The sequence below is a fragment of the Pseudopipra pipra genome, chromosome 17, assembly GCF_036250125.1.
Source record: "Pseudopipra pipra isolate bDixPip1 chromosome 17, bDixPip1.hap1, whole genome shotgun sequence".
Classification (NCBI taxonomy): Eukaryota; Metazoa; Chordata; class Aves; order Passeriformes; family Pipridae; genus Pseudopipra; species Pseudopipra pipra.
Window position 1 is genome coordinate 1,631,505 of NC_087565.1, and position 17,028 is coordinate 1,648,532.

The 17,028-nt window shown below is 53.1% G+C and overlaps 2 protein-coding genes across 3 annotated transcripts in view; one reads left to right on the forward strand and one right to left on the reverse strand.

Moving 5' to 3' along the window:
- Positions 1 to 12,867, reverse strand: RBPJL (recombination signal binding protein for immunoglobulin kappa J region like). Its single transcript, XM_064673637.1, is given in 12 exon segments — positions 1 to 526; positions 947 to 1,050; positions 1,278 to 1,433; positions 1,739 to 1,879; positions 1,975 to 2,084; positions 2,580 to 2,717; positions 3,076 to 3,250; positions 4,120 to 4,235; positions 4,488 to 4,558; positions 6,206 to 6,331; positions 12,536 to 12,621; positions 12,623 to 12,867. Coding segments are annotated over 12 exon segments (1,641 nt in total). The 5' UTR covers positions 12,767 to 12,867; the 3' UTR covers positions 1 to 252.
- MATN4 (matrilin 4) overlaps positions 2,108 to 17,028 on the forward strand; it is a 26,322-nt gene continuing 11,401 nt past the window's right edge. Inside the window, exons 1-2 of one of the 2 annotated variants that reach the window (XM_064673635.1) lie at positions 2,108 to 2,441; positions 5,343 to 5,510. The gene's annotated coding sequence lies outside the window, so the exon portion shown is untranslated. Of the gene's footprint in view, positions 2,442 to 5,342; positions 5,511 to 12,483; positions 12,580 to 17,028 lie in introns of those variants that run through there. The other variant, XM_064673636.1, reaches the window with a different exon arrangement.

A 17,028-nucleotide genomic window follows, 5' to 3' on the forward strand; every position in this document is an offset into this window, starting at 1 on the left:
AAGAGTCCTTCAAGCCTGATTTATTGATGCTCTCATGTGAGATCTCAGCAGGGTGAGACGCTGCCGTGGCAAAGAGACAAGTCAGTAAATCACAGGAACATGGTGGATGTTTGATGAGTGGGGAGGACCCTTTGGCAGGGCCACCCCAAGCCCAGGATGGGGCACCCTGGCAAGGCTCAGGGCCTCTCCCCAACCCCCTGGATGGGGTGCCCCAAGAGGGGCTGTTCCCAAAGCCTCTGCCCACCCAGCTTGCTAGCTCTGCATGAAGAGGTGGAAGTTAGTCCTGGTGAACTCCTGATGGATGCTGTCAAGTAATTTGTCTGAGTCCTGGGGGACATCTGAGAGGACCTGCTGCCCTGGGATGCAGCTCTGCTCCGGGGTGTAGGTGAATGTGAAGGAGCTGGAGTAGATGAGGCCATCATCCCTGATCAGCAGGAGTGGGACAGTGAGGGGATACCGCAGCCACCTCCAGTCACTGCCAAAGGCAGAGACATCAGGGACGACACACACAAGGGACTTGGGGCTCCTAGGAACAGTGCAGGAGAGGAAAAGGTGCATTAATCAAGGAGGGTCCCATGCAGGAGCAGCAGGCAGCGAGCCAGCACTTCTCCTCCACCCTGGACCTCAGTGTGAAGCCTCCAGCCAGTTTCCTCTCTCCTCCCCAGGCTTTCCTTCCTCTCTATCAGGGTTGTTTGGTTGTTTGCAGCTCCCTGAGGTCCCTGTCATCCCCCACCCACTGCTGTCCCCAGATTGCAGCCAGGGCAGAGAGCAGGCACCAGACTTGTCCCCTCCTCTCCTAGCAATGTTCATGCTTGGTCCTGCAGGATGGACAGTGCAAGTGTTCCATTGCCAAGGTCTGCAGACATGTCCCTCCCAGAGCTGCCCAGTGCAGTCCAAACCTGGCTGCTGTTCCCTGCCTGCTCCCTGGCCCCCTCAGCCGTGTTACCTGTACATCGTCTCTGCTTCCACATCTCCGAACCAGACCTTGAGGTGTGTGTGGAAATACTCCCCCTGCACCTCCAGCATGGCCACGTCCCCGCCGCCCGTGAGCTGTGGTGGGCAGAGTGTGTGTCAGCATGTTATGTGGTGGAATGAGCCAGACTCCTTCTTCCACAGGATGCTCTGCCTGCGCATCCCAACCCCACTGCGGCATTCCCGGGTAGTCCAACAGCATCCCAAAACCAGGAGATGCCAAGCACGGGTGCAAGGGCTCAGGAGCAGGAGCCACTACACAGGCAGGTGACAGAGAGGAGGGGGCCGTGTGTGGCTGTGCCCACCTGCAGGGCAGCGATGAGGGGCACGGGGCTGACGGGCTCGCGGACGCAGGCCAGGCTCTCGCTGAAGGTGTATTCCACCGTCTCCGTGCTGATGATGGTCCAGCACGAGCCGTCGTTCAGCAGCTCCCGGTTGGATTCCTTCGGGCAGGGAGATGCCTGCGGAGAGTCACAGCTCCAAAGACACTGCAGTGTGGACAGCAGGGGACTGGGAGGCCTGGTTTCTGCCCCCGGTGTCTTGGTTCCAGCAAGCGACTGCTTCGCTCACTGGGAAATGGGGATGGTGATGCCTTTGCAAAGACCTCAGTGATGATGTCCCCACCAAAGCAGGCTGATGGCTTTGCAGTAATTCTGACCCTAATTTGGATGCAAGACCCTCCCAGTGACAAGTTCCCCAGCCAGAAGCAACACAGAGAAGCTTGGAAAGCACCCCGGGGGTCCTCACCCCTCCTGCAGTGCCATACCTGGAACTGGATAACTTTCTCTGTGGAGAGACACAGGTACATGCGGTCACTGCCTTGGAACTGGAAGGCACACTTGTGGAGCTGGGAGATGGGCTCGTCCACGTCCAGCATGGCATACTGCTTCATCACCTTCCGGATGATCTGCGGGCGGCAGCATCCCAGCGGTGGCACCCGTCCCTCGGAGCCACGGAGCGGCCAGGTCCGTGTGCCCGGCAGCCGCAGGGATGGAGGCTTACCAGGGGTGGCAGTGTGACGCCGGTGGCCGTGCAGACCAGCTGGACCACGGAGCCGTAGCGGATATACCCTTCCCGCAGGGGGAACTCGCTCCGGGGGCAGCACTCATCGGCTGGCGGGGAAAGAGGCAGAGTCAGTGCCCCGGTCAGCCGGGGAGCAGGTTAACCCGGGCTGCCGTGCTGTGCACAGGCCCGGCGGTGCTCCCAGTGCTTTCTTACTGCTTTCTCTGCTCTGCAGGTGCTCACTGCTTGGAGAGACCAGTGCTCCCCGGGAGAGCGGCACTGGGATGCGGTACCTCGCAGAGACACCGCTGGAGGCAGTGCGGGCAGGGATGCTGCTGGGGTCTGGCCTCTTCCAGGCAAGTTACTGGCTTGGAGTTATGAACTGCCAGACCAGTACAGCTCTTGCTGCCCTCAGTGCCAGCGGGGAATAGAATCGGTTCCAGAGACAGCAGGAGCACCGGGCAGAGGTGAGACTGAGCCAGGTTCCCACATCCCCGAGCTAATTCCCACCCCTTTTGCCCCCAGGCTTTGCAGAAGGGGAGAGTCAGGGCTGGAGACAGGCAGCCCTGGGCGTGGTTGGCATCAGTGGCCCCCGGAGTCCTCACCCAGGTGGAGGGTGAAGGCTGCCCACTGCCTGGCGCTGGCGATGAAGGCTCCCCCCTCCACAGACAGGTACCGGGTGCTGACGGTCTGGGAGCGCAGGCGGTTGAAGAGAGAGACTTTGGAGCCCGAGGAGATGCAGACTGTGGGGAGAGGTGGCTGAGTGAGTACTTGTCAGGTCTGATGCTTCTGCCAAGCCAAGGGAGGACAAGCCCTGGCTCCTGGGGTACCCAGCACCCTCCCCGCTGCTCTTTTTCTGTGTGTGAGGGCAGGCGAGGCCACGATGTGGGGAGCACATTGGCATCAGGGCATTACACATTGTGGTGGCTGAACTGTTAGGAAAGGAGGTATTAGTGTGTCCAGATACATCCTCTACTGAGGGTTCCCATGGGCTTTGGGTTCAGCCTGGAGCACTCCAGAGCCAAGCTGTGAGCACTCAGAGAGCATCCCACCCTGGGATGGCACCCCCCTTCCTCCCCACAGAGCCAGCCTTGTACGCACGGTCCGTGTTCTTCAGTGACTGCTTCTTCTGCGAGGGTTTGGAGATGACCTTGATGAGCTTGCTGTGGAAGGTGCCAATCTCCTGCCCGTTGCTGAAGAAGAGCCTCAGGACCAGGCGGAAGTGTTTGCGCTTGTCCGTGTCCGAGATGTACAGTGCCTTGGCACAGCTGAACCCCTGCCAGGGCCAGAGAGGGGCTGCCAGCAGCTCCAGCCCAGCCCCGCCCCACCAGCCTTCCTCACCCTCCTCACCACCCCACAAGGACATAATAGTGCCCTTTCAACGAGCCCCGGGTTCATTCAAAGGGAGAAACGACCAGAGATGTTATTACAGGTGGAATGAAGAGCTGGGGATCGGCGGAGGCTTTATTTACACTGGGGTCAGAGAATTCCTTATGGAAATGAATGTTCACGTGTGATTTATCCCACATAACATGAGAAATCGCCCTGGGTTTATGGTTTCTCCCGTCCTGGCCGATATGCTGTGCCTTAGCAGCAAGGCAAGCACTGTGGACAAAGGCTCTTTCTGTGAAGTTCCTGGCCTAGCTCAGACCCTGTGCTCTTCAGGGATCCCAAATAATGCTTTTTTTCCTTTTTTCCCCCTCCAATCAAAAGATGCCAGAGCTCTGCTGAAGCTTTTGAACTTTGGGATCGACTGGTTTTTTTTAGCTGTTTATCCACAAATGAAGGACCAGCCTTTCATTTTGTAACAAGCAGCAGTACTGCTCATCAGGAGAGGGGAGCAGGGCAGAGAGAGCTGGGCAGATTTTGGCAGCTCAACTGCCACAGGACTTTCAGCCTGAAAAGATGGTGCCAGAGAAAGATAGGGATATTTGGAAGGTGGGGAGCCTGCCCAGCTGCCTGGACTGCTGCACATGTCACAACAGAGTGGCAGAGCAGGAGGGAGGAGCTGTGGTCTGGAAGGAAGGACTGCAACACCCTGAGGATGGGGATGGTGTGACATCCCAAGGCATGGGGTGATGGTGGTGACAGCCCAGCCCCTGCATGAACAGGGTCCCCCCAGCCCCAGAGAGCCACAGGCTTTACCTTTGCATCTGGCTGCTCCTCAAAGCTGAGCTTCTGGGTCTCCATCAGGCTGCTGCCCATGCTGTCCAGCCCCATGTACCCACACACCCGAAATCCAGCCTCTCCCAGGTCCCTGGCTGGAAGAGACAAGGAGAAGGACTCTCCAGACCCCACACAGGCTCAGCTCTTCCTGGCATGGAAGGTGATCCAGGCTCAGCCCTCCCTGGGTCTGGATTGCAGGAGGCTCAGCCTTGAGGGGGAACAGGGAGTTTGGGGGGGGGCAAAGATAACATAAAGTGGGACACTCTTCCCTTTGCAGAGGCAGAGGGCAGCTCTCCATGGCATGGGAAGGGCGAGAGGAGAGTCCAGGGCTCCTGCCTGGCACTTACCTTTTATCTGCTCCTGTTTTAACTTCCATCCTGGCCCGCTCAGGTAAACACAAGGTGGGGGGCAGAAAAACCTGCAGAGACAAGAGGGCATTTTCTCACTGCCCTTCAGCCCCCAGAAAAGGTGCTCAGGGGTGTTGGGATGGCTGTGCTGAGAGTGGAGACCTTCACTGGGGCCCACTGGCACTGGGAGCATGTACCTCCCCCTGCCCCCAGAGGTACGTGGTGCTCAGCAAGGGGCTGGGGACCCCCAGCTGGGGGTGTGGGCAGGGCTGGTTGGAGGCTTCAGGCTCTGCTGCAGCAGCTGGCACAGCCTCTGCCCTGCACCCACTGCCTCCAGTGCCTGGCTCCAGCCCGGGGCAGCTGCCACATCTGGTGGTGCCATTGGTGGCCATGAGCCCAGCAGCCACAGGATGGCCCCAGGACGGGAGGACAGGGACCCCTGCACCCCCCAGAGTCAAGGAGGGATCAGACCCTGCCTCTGCTCGACTGCCATGTGGGAGTTTTGGCGGGTTGGGAACAGAGTTTGTATTCACAACCAGTTTTGGAGCCCAGTGCAAATAATCTATAGCCAGGGGTTTGGAAACCTATTTTCCTGTGTTTTATTTGGGTTTCCACTGTCTTTGCACTTGGGTGAATGGTGCAAATTCATCCTCTATTGATGCTGGATAAAGCACCAGCCGAGAGAACCCTGGTGCAGGGGGCTGGATATTTTGGAGCCCTAAAGTCCTGGGTACATGTTTATTTAAACAAATCATCCACAGCACGGGCCCCTGACTCTCACTGTGAAGGAAAACAGCACCAGCACCTTTCAACTTTAACCTGGGACCTCTATGCAGGTTTTCTCTCCCTTTCCAGACCTGGCATCTGATTGTCACGCTCATCCCTTGCACAGGATCTGGAGCAGAGGAAAGAGGCTGTCCCAAAGGCTCAGTGATGAGAGGGCTCCCTCCTGGCTGGAAGACTCAGTCCCAAAATAACATCTTTACCTGTGGAGCAGCAGCCCCTGGCAGAAGACTGGATGTGGTGAGGACTTTGTAGGCATAGCCAGCCCATCCTAGAGCTGTCTCCTGGGGTGGCTGGGGTCTGGGTGGTTATGCCTCAGAGGCTGAGCTTGTCGCCTCATAGCTATTCCACACGATAATAACGGAGGAGTATTTATATCACAAGGATTAATGGAGGATTAATTATATTGCAGTGCTGCAGTCTGATGTCACTGCCCAGGAGTAGCAATTTTGGAGATTCAAGCCAGAACCTCAAGGTGTTTTTGCAGTGTGGGAAGGATTTTCAAAAATAGCAGCGTTTTTGGAGACCATGGGCATTGATGGAAATGCCCCAGTCCCTGCTGATTTTAAGATGAGAGTTAACAGGGCACTTGAAACATTAACTTCTCATTCTTGGGGGCTTAAGACTTGAATAGTATCTTTGCTTAGTTTACTTTGTCTTTCCTTACCACTTCATGGAAGGAACCTAACCACTGGGAATGTCTAACTGGGATGGATGCAGGTGGGGGCTAATATCTCCCTTGTGTTATTCAGTTTATTCAGTTCATGAAGGCTAAATGATGGCTTTGGATCCTGAGGTCATGAGTGAATGGAGAGGGGATATGTCCAATCATTTGCTTCTCCAGCTTGGACCAGGGAAATTCAGCCAGGCTGGGGTTGAGCTTTAGGCAGCTGGGTTTGGAAGTGGTCGGAGGAGGAGCTGGAACAATCTCCCACCTTTTTTCGTTGCCATACGATTTCTGTGCGACCTTGGCGTGCAGGATGAGCACGGTCTGGTCTGCTGGCAGCTGCAGGTACCTCCGCACGCCGTCCCGCAGCAGGTTGGCTTGGTAAGGGTTGGACCTACAAGACAGCAGTGCCCCAGCACTGTGACACCAGAGCTGGCCCCTCGCCCAGCCCTGTGCCAAGCAGGGAGCCCGGAGATCCCTCTCTGTCCAGCCTGATGAGGGAAAGGCTTTCCCATCGGAAAGCTTTGGAGTTCAGCTGCTCTAAGACTGGGGCTGGCATTGAAAAATATAAAGTCTGGATGATGGAATAACTGCTTCACCTGCCATCGAACACACACAGGGCATGTGTGTTGTGTTATGTTAACAGCTCTGAAACATGCATTTCTAAGGCTTCCAGCCCTGTGCAATGGTGGCAGTGCTCTAATTGAGTATTAATTTGTTTTCCCACCTAAAGTGCTTGTTGCTGTATGGCTGTTTGGTGAGTTGGGAAGTGATGCTGCTGAGCTGTGAGTGCAGCCCAGGAGCTGCCACGTGAGCTGCTCGTTGCCTTCTGCAAGGGCTGTTGGGTGAAAAGAGCTGCATTTTTCTCTGATACCTAAGAAGTCGGTGGTTTTGCTGATTGTTTCTGCTCTATTAACCAGAAGGCGTTCCCATGCACCCAGCATTTAACTCTGCTAACTTAGTAGGTTGGGTGTTGACCGGCTGGAGAGAGATGAGGTGAGGCCAAGCACAAGGTGCCCTGCTCTGGCAGCTGGGACACGTGTGCAAGGACTGGGTGGTGCAAGGAGGGGGGGAGAGCTCTGGGGTGTCAGCTGGGGAGACCTTCTGTGGTGCTGACTTGCCTTCAGAGAGGTGAGACCACTCATCTGAACAACACCAGCTCCTGCCCTACTGAAAGCCCCTAAACCCCCTCAGTTTGGGATAAGAGCAATCTCTGAATCTGGGATAAAATATTTGGCTGGATAAGAGGAAATCAGAGGAGAGAGAAGGGGAGCTGCCTGGGTAGGAGCCTCTCCTTGGCACATTTGCCAATGTTTGGGATGTGGCCACTGGGCACACTGCTCCAACCAAGGGGACCCAGCCTGGCTGGTTATGAGAAGTTCTTGAACCTTATATTGGAGACAGAGATAAAGCAGTGGCCAGAGAAGGCTGTGAAGCCCCAGGCACAGCAGAAAACACATTCTGGAGTCACAGGGAGAGAGCATCTGGGGACCATGGGCAGTGCTGGGGGATGCCTTGGAGGAGAAGTGGTGAGGATGGGGGCGTCAGCCACAGACATCCAGGGAAAACCTTGCAAGAGGTATGCAGTGGAACATTCCCATTAAACACAGTCTCTCTTCCTCTTAAATGGGCTAGAAATGGAGAACAGTTGAGGACATAAATGATCAGATGTGTGAAGATGGGTAAGTCTGGTCCTGCCATCACTCCAAGGCAGGCTGTGGTGAGCTGTCCTGGGCTCAGAGGTCAGAGCAAGCTCCCAGGGAGAGAAGCAGCAAGCAGTCAACCCAAGCAGCCTTTTAGAAGAGTTCACCTGCCAATTCTGTCCTTCCTAGTGCAACATATGTATTTTAAAAAGGCTGTGCCCCTCACAGCTTTTAGCACCCATGGTACAACTCACTTTAAACACATATCACTTCAGCTCCAGCTTTCCCACCTTTGCATGGAGCCCATAGCTACTGTTGTATGTGGCAGACAAACACATCTACCATACAAGCAAATATTTACCCAGTGTCTTCTCTGGATAGTCCCATGGGGACCTGATGCTTTGCACTCCACAGATGTGCTCTGTTAGGTGACTAGACAGGCAAGATAATCTCCTGCCCTCCTTGTTGTCAGTTCTTTATCCCAGACGTGTGAGCTGGATCACCAGCAAACATAAATCAACAGAGCTCTGCCAAAATCAGATTTACAGCCACTGCCAGTGTCACTCACAGCATTAGCTGCTGCTCTGTGCCTGGAAAATGAATGTTTTATGGCCATTCCTGACTGCAGAACAGACTCCACACACAGCTCTGCTCGTGTGGCAGCCCCGGTGCTGCTGCCAGCACAGGGCTCTGAGCTCAGCCCCAGCTCGCCCCACAGCACTCGTGGCAGGGCAGGAGGGGCTCCTTTCCCAAGGCTGTATCTGTCCCCTCCAACCCTCCATTCTGGTAGACTCCTGCTCCGGCACATTGAAGCTCAGCTCTATCAACCAGTATCCCCCCGGTGCCTGCTCCAGGGTGGCTTATTTAGTCTTGCTGAAAAGCTTCACTCCAGCTTTTCCATCCAATGAACAGTTTATATCTCTGCACAGCCAAAGAGATCCTGTAAGAAAGTTATTCCATCTTTTTCCATAATGGCAATCTGCAGCTGTCTCACTCCTCTGCTGCCAAGCAATGGTGTGATTTCAGCTTTCATCTGCCTTTGCTATTTTTCCCTTCATATAAAAGCAGCCTTTTGGAATCTCTCTGCAAAAGTTTTGATTTGTTTTGGGTTTGTTTGCTTGTTTGTTTTTTTACAGAACTACTGATTCTGATTGGGATAAATGTAGAAATGGATCAAGGAAATTGGCCTGACCCTGGATACTCTTTTACACTGATGCAACACAGTGTTAAATGAGTACTGAACCTTTCTGGCTTCATTCAGTAGCATTTCACCCTCAGTTTGTCAGAGACAACAGAGTAGGGAAGAACCAGGCTGGGTGTGTGAATTTTTTCCTGGTGAGTCTCATCATCCATTCTGTGTAAAATTAGGAGTATAGCTTTGAGTCCTTGTGTATCAGCTGCAGAGACACGTGCTTCATCCCTGTTAGTGTTACCCACCAGCACCAAAACGCTCACCAGTGCCCATCCATATAGCTTGGGGTCTCCCTGTGGGGGTTCTGAGGGAGCTTCTGCCATTAACCCATTCACAGAGTATGGAACAGCCTGGTACCGAGGCCAGGCTGCAGCAGGGAGTGTTCAGGAGCAAATTGCCAAACCCTGTGGATTAAGACATGTGCTGACAGAGTGGCCAGCAGCAATGCCTGCTCTGCAGAGCCTCCCACAGCACTGGCTTAGGGCAGGGCCAGGCTTGTGCAGGTATCACTGCTCCCTGCCATCCGTACGTAATTCCAGAGGCACGTGGGTTACTGCCCCCAGCCTACTAAAGAGCCTTCTGGAACAATTACCCACATGCTGAAGTGGGAAAGTGCATGCCAATGGCAGGTAAACAGATTGTAGTTCTTCAGACTTAATGTCTAGCTATGGGAACAGCTACCTGGAAACTTGGTTTTCTTTTCTTTGTACCTTCTCTGCAGCCATTGCCTTTCAAATTTGGGGGCTAAATTGTTTCAGTGATGCACTTCTGAACAGTGCTCACCATTCTGCCCACAGAGGCGACCACCCAGCATCCATCATCTGGTTTAAATTTACCTTCAGAGAGTAAAAGGGCTATTGCTAAAGCAGCTCAATATACCCACTTGGCTCCCCCTGGCACCTACAGCCTCCTCAGGATTACAGGGAATTATTCACTCCTTCTGACATTTATTATATTAAATTATTAAAATGCTTTGGTTGTAGTGCAGTGTTAGTTCAGTGTCATGTTTGCAGCTCTGCACGGGTCGGGCTCTTACAGCTTGGGCTAAAAGCTGCCTTTTCAGAGCCTGAGGTCTTGGCTGGGGCTCAGCTGCTCTCCACACAGTCGGGCATTATGTGGAAGGAAGGGGGGGAGAAAGAGGGGAGCCACCACCTTTCTGCTACACCGATTTTTGTAAGCCTTTCCCCCTCCCTGCTCAGCCTGGCATCACTTACCAAGGCTTTTCCTTTCCTTTAGGCCAGGACGTGCCCCAGGAGAGGGTGTGAGCGCCTTTGCGGTGCATCTCTAGGGTGGCTCTGCCCTGGTGCTTGAGGTGGGAAAGACCCAGGGCACCTGGGGGGATTTGCAAGCCCTGGCCGTGTTGCTGTGCCCTCTCTCATGGGAAACACAGCAGAAAAGCAGGAGTGCCCTGTGTGCTTTTTATGGGAGACACACAGCTGGACCACCTTGCAAAGGGCTGTTTCATGTGGGCACGTGGGGAGCCCAGGCAGGCGCCGAGAGGCTTTGGTAGGGCTGGAGCCTGCAGTCACATCACTGATTTTAGGAGAGCTGATGTTTAACACCACAGCTAAAAATTAGCCCTCGCCTTCCCAGCAGGAAGTGTGGAGACATCACTCAGGGCTTTGTCCTGCCTCCAGCTGAGAAACGCAGCTCCCTGTGTGGGACACATCCTGGTCCTCACATCACCTCCTCTGTGTGCACCCCTGGGCGACCACAGGGGCAGAAAAAGCAGTTTAGGAGCACTGGGAGAAGCAAACTGCCCTCTGCCCTGCTGCTTTCCAGTTCACTGAGCTTCACCAGCTCAGTGTGCAGAGGAAGGGATCTGATATTTTTGGTCCCCTGGGAATAAAAGTACCCGACTCAGGAGACCAAAATACAATCCCAGCAGCCATTGTTTAGAAACTGGGTCTTCAAATCAACTCTTTATACAAGAACTGTAACTTGCAGTAACAGTGTCCTAAAGTGCAGGTAGCACTGAATTGAAGTGCAGAGATTTAATTTGCTGCTTTTCCTCCCAGAAAAGGAGCTGCCATTTGCCTCGCTCAGGACACGGCTGCCCTGCAGCTTGCTGGGGACTTGCTGCCACAGAGGGCAATTGTTCTTCCCTGAGCTTGGGGAAACCAAATGTCCTAATAAAAAATATCCATTTTAGAGGTCCGGGTTATATTTTGTACAGAGCAGGGGAGAAAATGCCTGCAGTGCTCTCGGGTATGGAGTCAATGCAGTGTTTATGCAAAAGGAAAAGCCATTAGAAATCACAGAAATGAGAAGCCTGCAGTTTCTGGCTTCCCTCATTTTTCAATACCTCCTTTAATCCAGACCAACCCAACCCACAGCCCCTGTATATGCATGGGTATTTATAAATCCTATATTTTCCTCACTGCACACACAAGTGAAATTCAGCCTTTTCTGGGCCTGGGGGATTTGTCGACCACACCAAGGGCAAACAGCAGCCAGAACAGGAAGCACAGAAATCCTGTGGCAGTGAACTCTGCGGGGAGCGGGGGCCAGCCGGGGTGGTCACCCCAGCAGCACCAACACCCCCAAAATGCCCAAGTTTGGCAATGCTGTATTGGCTCATCTGCTAGAAAATTCAGATAGCAGGGGTGATCTACTGTAGTCTCCTTCCTCTGTTCCTCCTGTTGGTGCAAAGAGCAAGGGAAGTGCTGTTAAAGCACTGAAAGAGTCCCATAAAGCACTAAAGGTGGTTCCTGCCACCACTAGACTGATCTGAGTGCTGGGAAGAGGTGGAGGGCTGGGCAGGGCTATTCCAGGGTTTCTAAGAAGCCTCTGCTGATGATCTCCATCGCACATTGACCTTCTTGATGAAAGCTCAGCCTGAGGGTCTACAGCCCTGCAACACCTGGCCTGCAGCTCACTGGTTCAAACCCACCTCCCCACACTGCAGCCACCACCTGCAGAGGTTCCTAAACTTCCAGGATACTGTAGGTCAAATGGATATTAAGCTTGGACTTTCCTGTTTCCAGAAGCTTTTGAGTTTAGGGGGCTCCCAGGTGTACTCCAGCAGCAGGGGAAGAGGAAATTAAAAAAAAAAAAAAAAAAGAAAAAAGAAAAAGAACGAGAATAAAAAAGAAACAATGAAATTAAGAAAAAGAAAGAAAAAAAAAAGGAAAATATAAAATAAAGGAAAGAGGAAAAAATAAAATAAAGAGAAAAAGAAAATATAAACTAAAGGGAAAAGGAAAAAATATAAAGAAAAAAGTAAAAGGAAGAAAAGGGAAATAGAATAAATAGAGAGGAAAAAAGCAAAAGACAAAGAAAAAGATAATAAAATAAAGGAAAAAAGCAGGGGAAAAAAAAGAAAACCGGAAAAAAGGGGCAGAAAGGAAAAAATTATATAAAGAGAAATAAAGGAGAAAAATAAAAGAAAAATAAAGGGAGAAAAAGGGAAAAAAAAAAAAAAAGAAGAAAAAAAAAAGACTAAAAGCGTCAGGCCCCTCCCCGCCGGTGAGCTCCGGGCCGTCCCGGGCCGCGCACCCCGCGGTGCCGGTTCCACCTGCGCGCAGCTCCCGCGGGACCCGCACGGGCACAACGCGCGGGGCGGGGGCAGGTGGGACCCCCGGGCCCCCCCAGACCGGGGCAGGCGGATGGAACCCACCACCCCCCCCGCTCCCGGCGCTGCCCCGGGGCCGGGCCGTGCCCGCCCCATCGCCCCCCCCGCTCCCCCGCCCCGTTAAATGCCCGGCGCCGCCGCGCCCCGCACCGCGCAGCTCCGCGCCCCGCACCGCCCGCACCGCCCTACCTGAGCCAGCAGCGCGGCGGGGAGCGGCTCCGCGGCCGGCACGGGTGAGTCGGGGGCTCCGCGGGCACCGCCGCCCCTGCGGGAGGGAGAGGAGAGGAGGAGGGTGAGGAGGGTGCGGGTGAGCCCCGTCCCGACCCCCATCCCGGTCCCAGTCCAGGTCCCTATCCCTATCCCGGTCCAGGTCCCGATCCCTATCCCGGTCCAGGTCCCGATCCCTATCCCGATCCCCATCCCGGCTCGGTGGGGCTGTGAGCGGCGCCGAGCGCTGCCGCGAAGGTTGGCAGCCTCCGGGGAGCTTTTCCTTGGAGTGGGGCTTTTCCCTTGGACAGGAAGGGGGGCGGCAATCCCCGGCGTCAGGAGCAGAAAGCAAAGCCGGGAGGAGAAGAGCAGAGCTTTTGCCCCAGAGGGTTTTTCTCCACATTCTGTGAGTTGGAGCCCTCCCGACACTCGACTGTACGGGCTTGGCCCCCGCAGCGGTGCCCTGGGCTGGGGTATGTCCGTGGGGCAGTCAGGGCATGGTACCCGCTCGGTCCGTCGGTGCTGTGCTGGGATGTGAACTCTTCCCCGCCGCCGGGATGGCTCAGCCTGCCTGCCCTGCTCACCTTTTGCCTAGCTGTCGGGCAGGTTCCTGCTTACACAACCGAGGATCTCTTTTAGCAGAGAATAATAAGGTCAGGTACACCTGGGCAAGGCGTACTGAGCAATAGGAGATAGAGATCCTGCAGAAAGATAAGCTCAAAAGCGTGCCCTAAGTCTGTTAAGCACCGTTTCTGCACGACTGGAAAATTGAGTCTGTGCATACTCGGAAATGTGTTTGCACAAGCAATCACCCACCTTCGGCTTATCATTCCAACAGTTTCACAGGATAAAATTAGCTTTGGGCACTTTTGTTCCAAGCAATTACATGGGAAAACTTGTTTGGAAAATCAGATTAATCCGCACTCATCGTGTTTGTGCGAACACGCAGCCGTCTGAGATAAGCGGAGCTGAGCAGATACACGAGGTGCTCTGCTGGGGTTTTGCCCCTCATTCTGCAGGGACAGCCTTTGCTATGGTGTTCAAAGCTGCTGAATCCATCCAGGAGTCAGGCTGAAGAGTGGGAACCTGTGTGGTTGAGGAGGCTGGCAGGGAAATGGGACTGTCCCCCATCGATGGAAGCCACTTCATGTGTGCAATGGGACTGGGGGGAAGAGAGGTCTAAGAGAGGGGCCAAGCCCCAACTCTGAGAGGACTTCACCTCTTCTGCTTGAACCCACAGGATTTTTGCTCCACTTAAACTCGTATTATTAAAAAAGTTACTTTGAAGTTCTCCCAGTGGGACCCCTCCCTCTGGGTCCCTCCCTGTAGGACCCTCCCTGTGGGACCCTCTGTAGCGGTTCTTGATAGTTGATTTTTTTTTTCTTTTCCAAGAACAGGAGCAATTAATCCCAGGAAGTGAGCGTGCAGGTTCTCAGTAACAAGTAGAAACTGCATTTCACAAGCAGATTCTTGTGAATTCCGCAGGAATTCATTAGATTGGCATTTGATATCTGCAAAAAAGGTGTGTGTGGGGGAAAGCTACTCTGAGATCTCAGCCCTGATATTTGCCACCAGGATATAGATAAATTTGGCCTCATCCGAAATGCAAATTGCCGTCTGGAAAGAGTGTGAGAGGTCTTGGTGTTTGCAGTAAAACAACACTTTCCATCAAAGCAGGGAGGGTACTGCTGCGTCCGACTGGAAAAAGCTGTTGTTGATTTCTGTGGAAGTTGTAACTTTCATTTGTTGTTGAAGAATTTAAGAAGCTGTATGTGCTCAGCACAAGATGGGCTCGGGAGCTGCTCTGGTTGGCGATGGTAGAAAAATGAGAAGCTGTGGCCAACAAGGCAGCCTGTTGTAAGCAATCTGTGGTCACAGAAGATGTTTGTGCTCTGATTGCTCATAACATAGCATTTCCCTTGAGGTTGGCATTAGGGGTTAAAGGTTTTCAAGAGAACTCTTTGTTTAAACATCTTTAAAGTTTCCAATAGGGGCCCCTTTGTTCGCTCTGGAGCAGCGTGCCTGCCTTGTTAAAAACTCAGCACTCATAAAATGCCATTTACAAATGCCTGATGAATAGGGCTGAAACACGGAGGGGAGATAAGTAGAGTTTGTATCTACACACACATGGGAATTACAGAGTAGCCCTACAGTGAGTGAATGAATGGAACCTAGGAAAAATATGTCAAAAAAATAAGATGGAGTGGTGCTCATAAAGAAACTTATAAAAGTCAGCTGCTCCCCCAGCACCAGTCGGTCCCTCTCGTGCCAGATGTCACACGTGTCTCCTCCAGCCGTGCCAGGAGGCTGAGGGGCTCCTGCCACTTGTCAGTAATCGTGTTTTCTCCACTTTGGGCCCAGACAGTAGCAAATTGAGCACTCGGGCTCTGCTGGGAGCTCACACAGCTGCCATAAGGGCTCCATTGATCAGCCGGGCACAGGGACCCCGACTCGGTGCTCTCTGTTACCTGCTGTGCCAGGCGTCGCCCATCTGGGGGTACTCGGGCACAGATGTACCTTTAGGTGTCAAGTAACAGTTCTAGCTCTTAGAAGGCTTCAGTCCCCTTCCATCTTGAATAAAAATAAAGGGTTTCAAACCAGCTCTGTTAAAGGAGAGGGTAGAGGTGTGTGCTTGGGAGATTCCAGAGGCTGGTGCACAGCGATGACAATGTTTCCATGTGGGATGCTCCGGACTGCCGTGCCTGATCCTGTGCCTGAAGCTTTTCTGGTTCTCACACAGCTTGTCCTTCCTGGTGGTTTTTACTGGAGGCTGGATCCATCTTCCCTAGCCACTTTCTGCCATTGCCTCTGCCTCTTTATCTGCAAGCTTCAGATCCTCTTGCTTTCCAAACACTTGGTTGTGCACATGAATCCACCCCTAGCCTGGTCCTTCTGGTGCCCATCAGGGAAATGCATAGGGCTCAGCTGCTGTCCCTTGCAGAGAGGAGGCAGTAACTTGTCTTCTCTCCAGATTTCAGCTTTCCTTTTTCTGGGCTGTGTTGTGCTGGTTGATTGCCAATTCAGGAGTCTTTGACTGTAGTCTGTGGACCCATAGGAGTCCATGGTCTATGTCAGGAACCAGTGGGAGCAGATCTGTTGACAGCAGAGGTAACCCACTGTAAAAGAGTCTGTGTCTGGGCTGGAAAATTAGGCGGGGTCCAGAAACTGAGAAATGGAGAAACCCTGCCTGTGGGTATTCAAAGCTCCTACACTTGCAGCTGGACTCGGATGGCTTCCCCAAAGTGTTACCTACTCTTCAGCATGGGCAGAAGTGAGGCCACAGCCTGCTGTGATGCTGGTGGGAGCTGTTCTCTGGTCACACCTGTGGGGTGACAGCATCCCAGTCCTGGGACAGCAGTCCTCCTGCTGTCAGAGGAACATGGAAGCCATGAGGTTAGGTGAGAGACGTTTCCTATGCTACCTTTGAGGTCTCCCTGTGAAGAGTATCTGCACAAAAAATTCAGCCAGGGACAAGAAGTCTCCACGTGCCTTTCCACAGCCACCAAACGCTCCTTGCTTTCTGCTATTTCAATTAAACACATAGCAGGATGGGTAGGATAAAGGGGAGAGGCACAAGAATATTCTCCTGGCGTGTTTTCTTATGCCAACACATTGAGTCACCTCTCCAGAGTGAGAAATATGATATAAAGATTTAGAGAAGGAGGTCAGGCAATGACTCTCTGATTGCGGGGCTGCAGTAGCAGGCAGTGTCTGTGGTTGTCTGTGCCATGTAAACTTGCTGGAGGTCAGCTGGGGATAGTGGTCACAGCAGATTTGGGAGACATATGTCCTGCTAGTAACAGTGAATCTCCTTGCTTAGAGATACCAGCTCTGCTGCATCAGGAGCTCAGCTGACAAACTGCACCAGCCCAGAGCTGGTTTGGGCCATTTCTCTTTCCTTTGCGGTTGAACATGCATATTTCTGGGGAAAAAAAATGCTTTCTAACACCTTCCTCACAGAACAAGAACTTGGGCAGTGGATTGCTGCCTCAGCTTCTGGATGGCACAGACATCCTTCCCTCCAAAGTTTGAAGTCTCTTGGCCTAGCACAGCTGTCCTCCAAGGGCCTGTTTGCAGAAGAGCATTTTCTTTGTAAAGAGAGTCAGTGAGGTGCGTATGTCCCCCGTTGATCACTCTTCATCAAAATCAAAGTATTCCAAGATCTCTTCAGTTTTGCATAAAATACCAGTTAGGAGCAGGGCTGAATTTGCCTGTTGTGCAGCTCAGGGGTCCAGTGCAGCCTAAAGGTCTCAAGTGGGACAGGAAGGAACAGAGAAACATCACCAGCAGTCCCAAAACAGAAGCCATCTCTGACATGATTAGTTGAACAAGGGGATTTGGCTAACCACCTTTTCCTCTTGGCTAGATCTTTAACATTTTAATTTGCGAGTGAATGTGGTGCTTATTCATGGCAGCTGTTGCTGAAGGTACAGGTACAGCCTGTCTCAGTGCAGAGCTGTCTGGGCAAGAGGCTT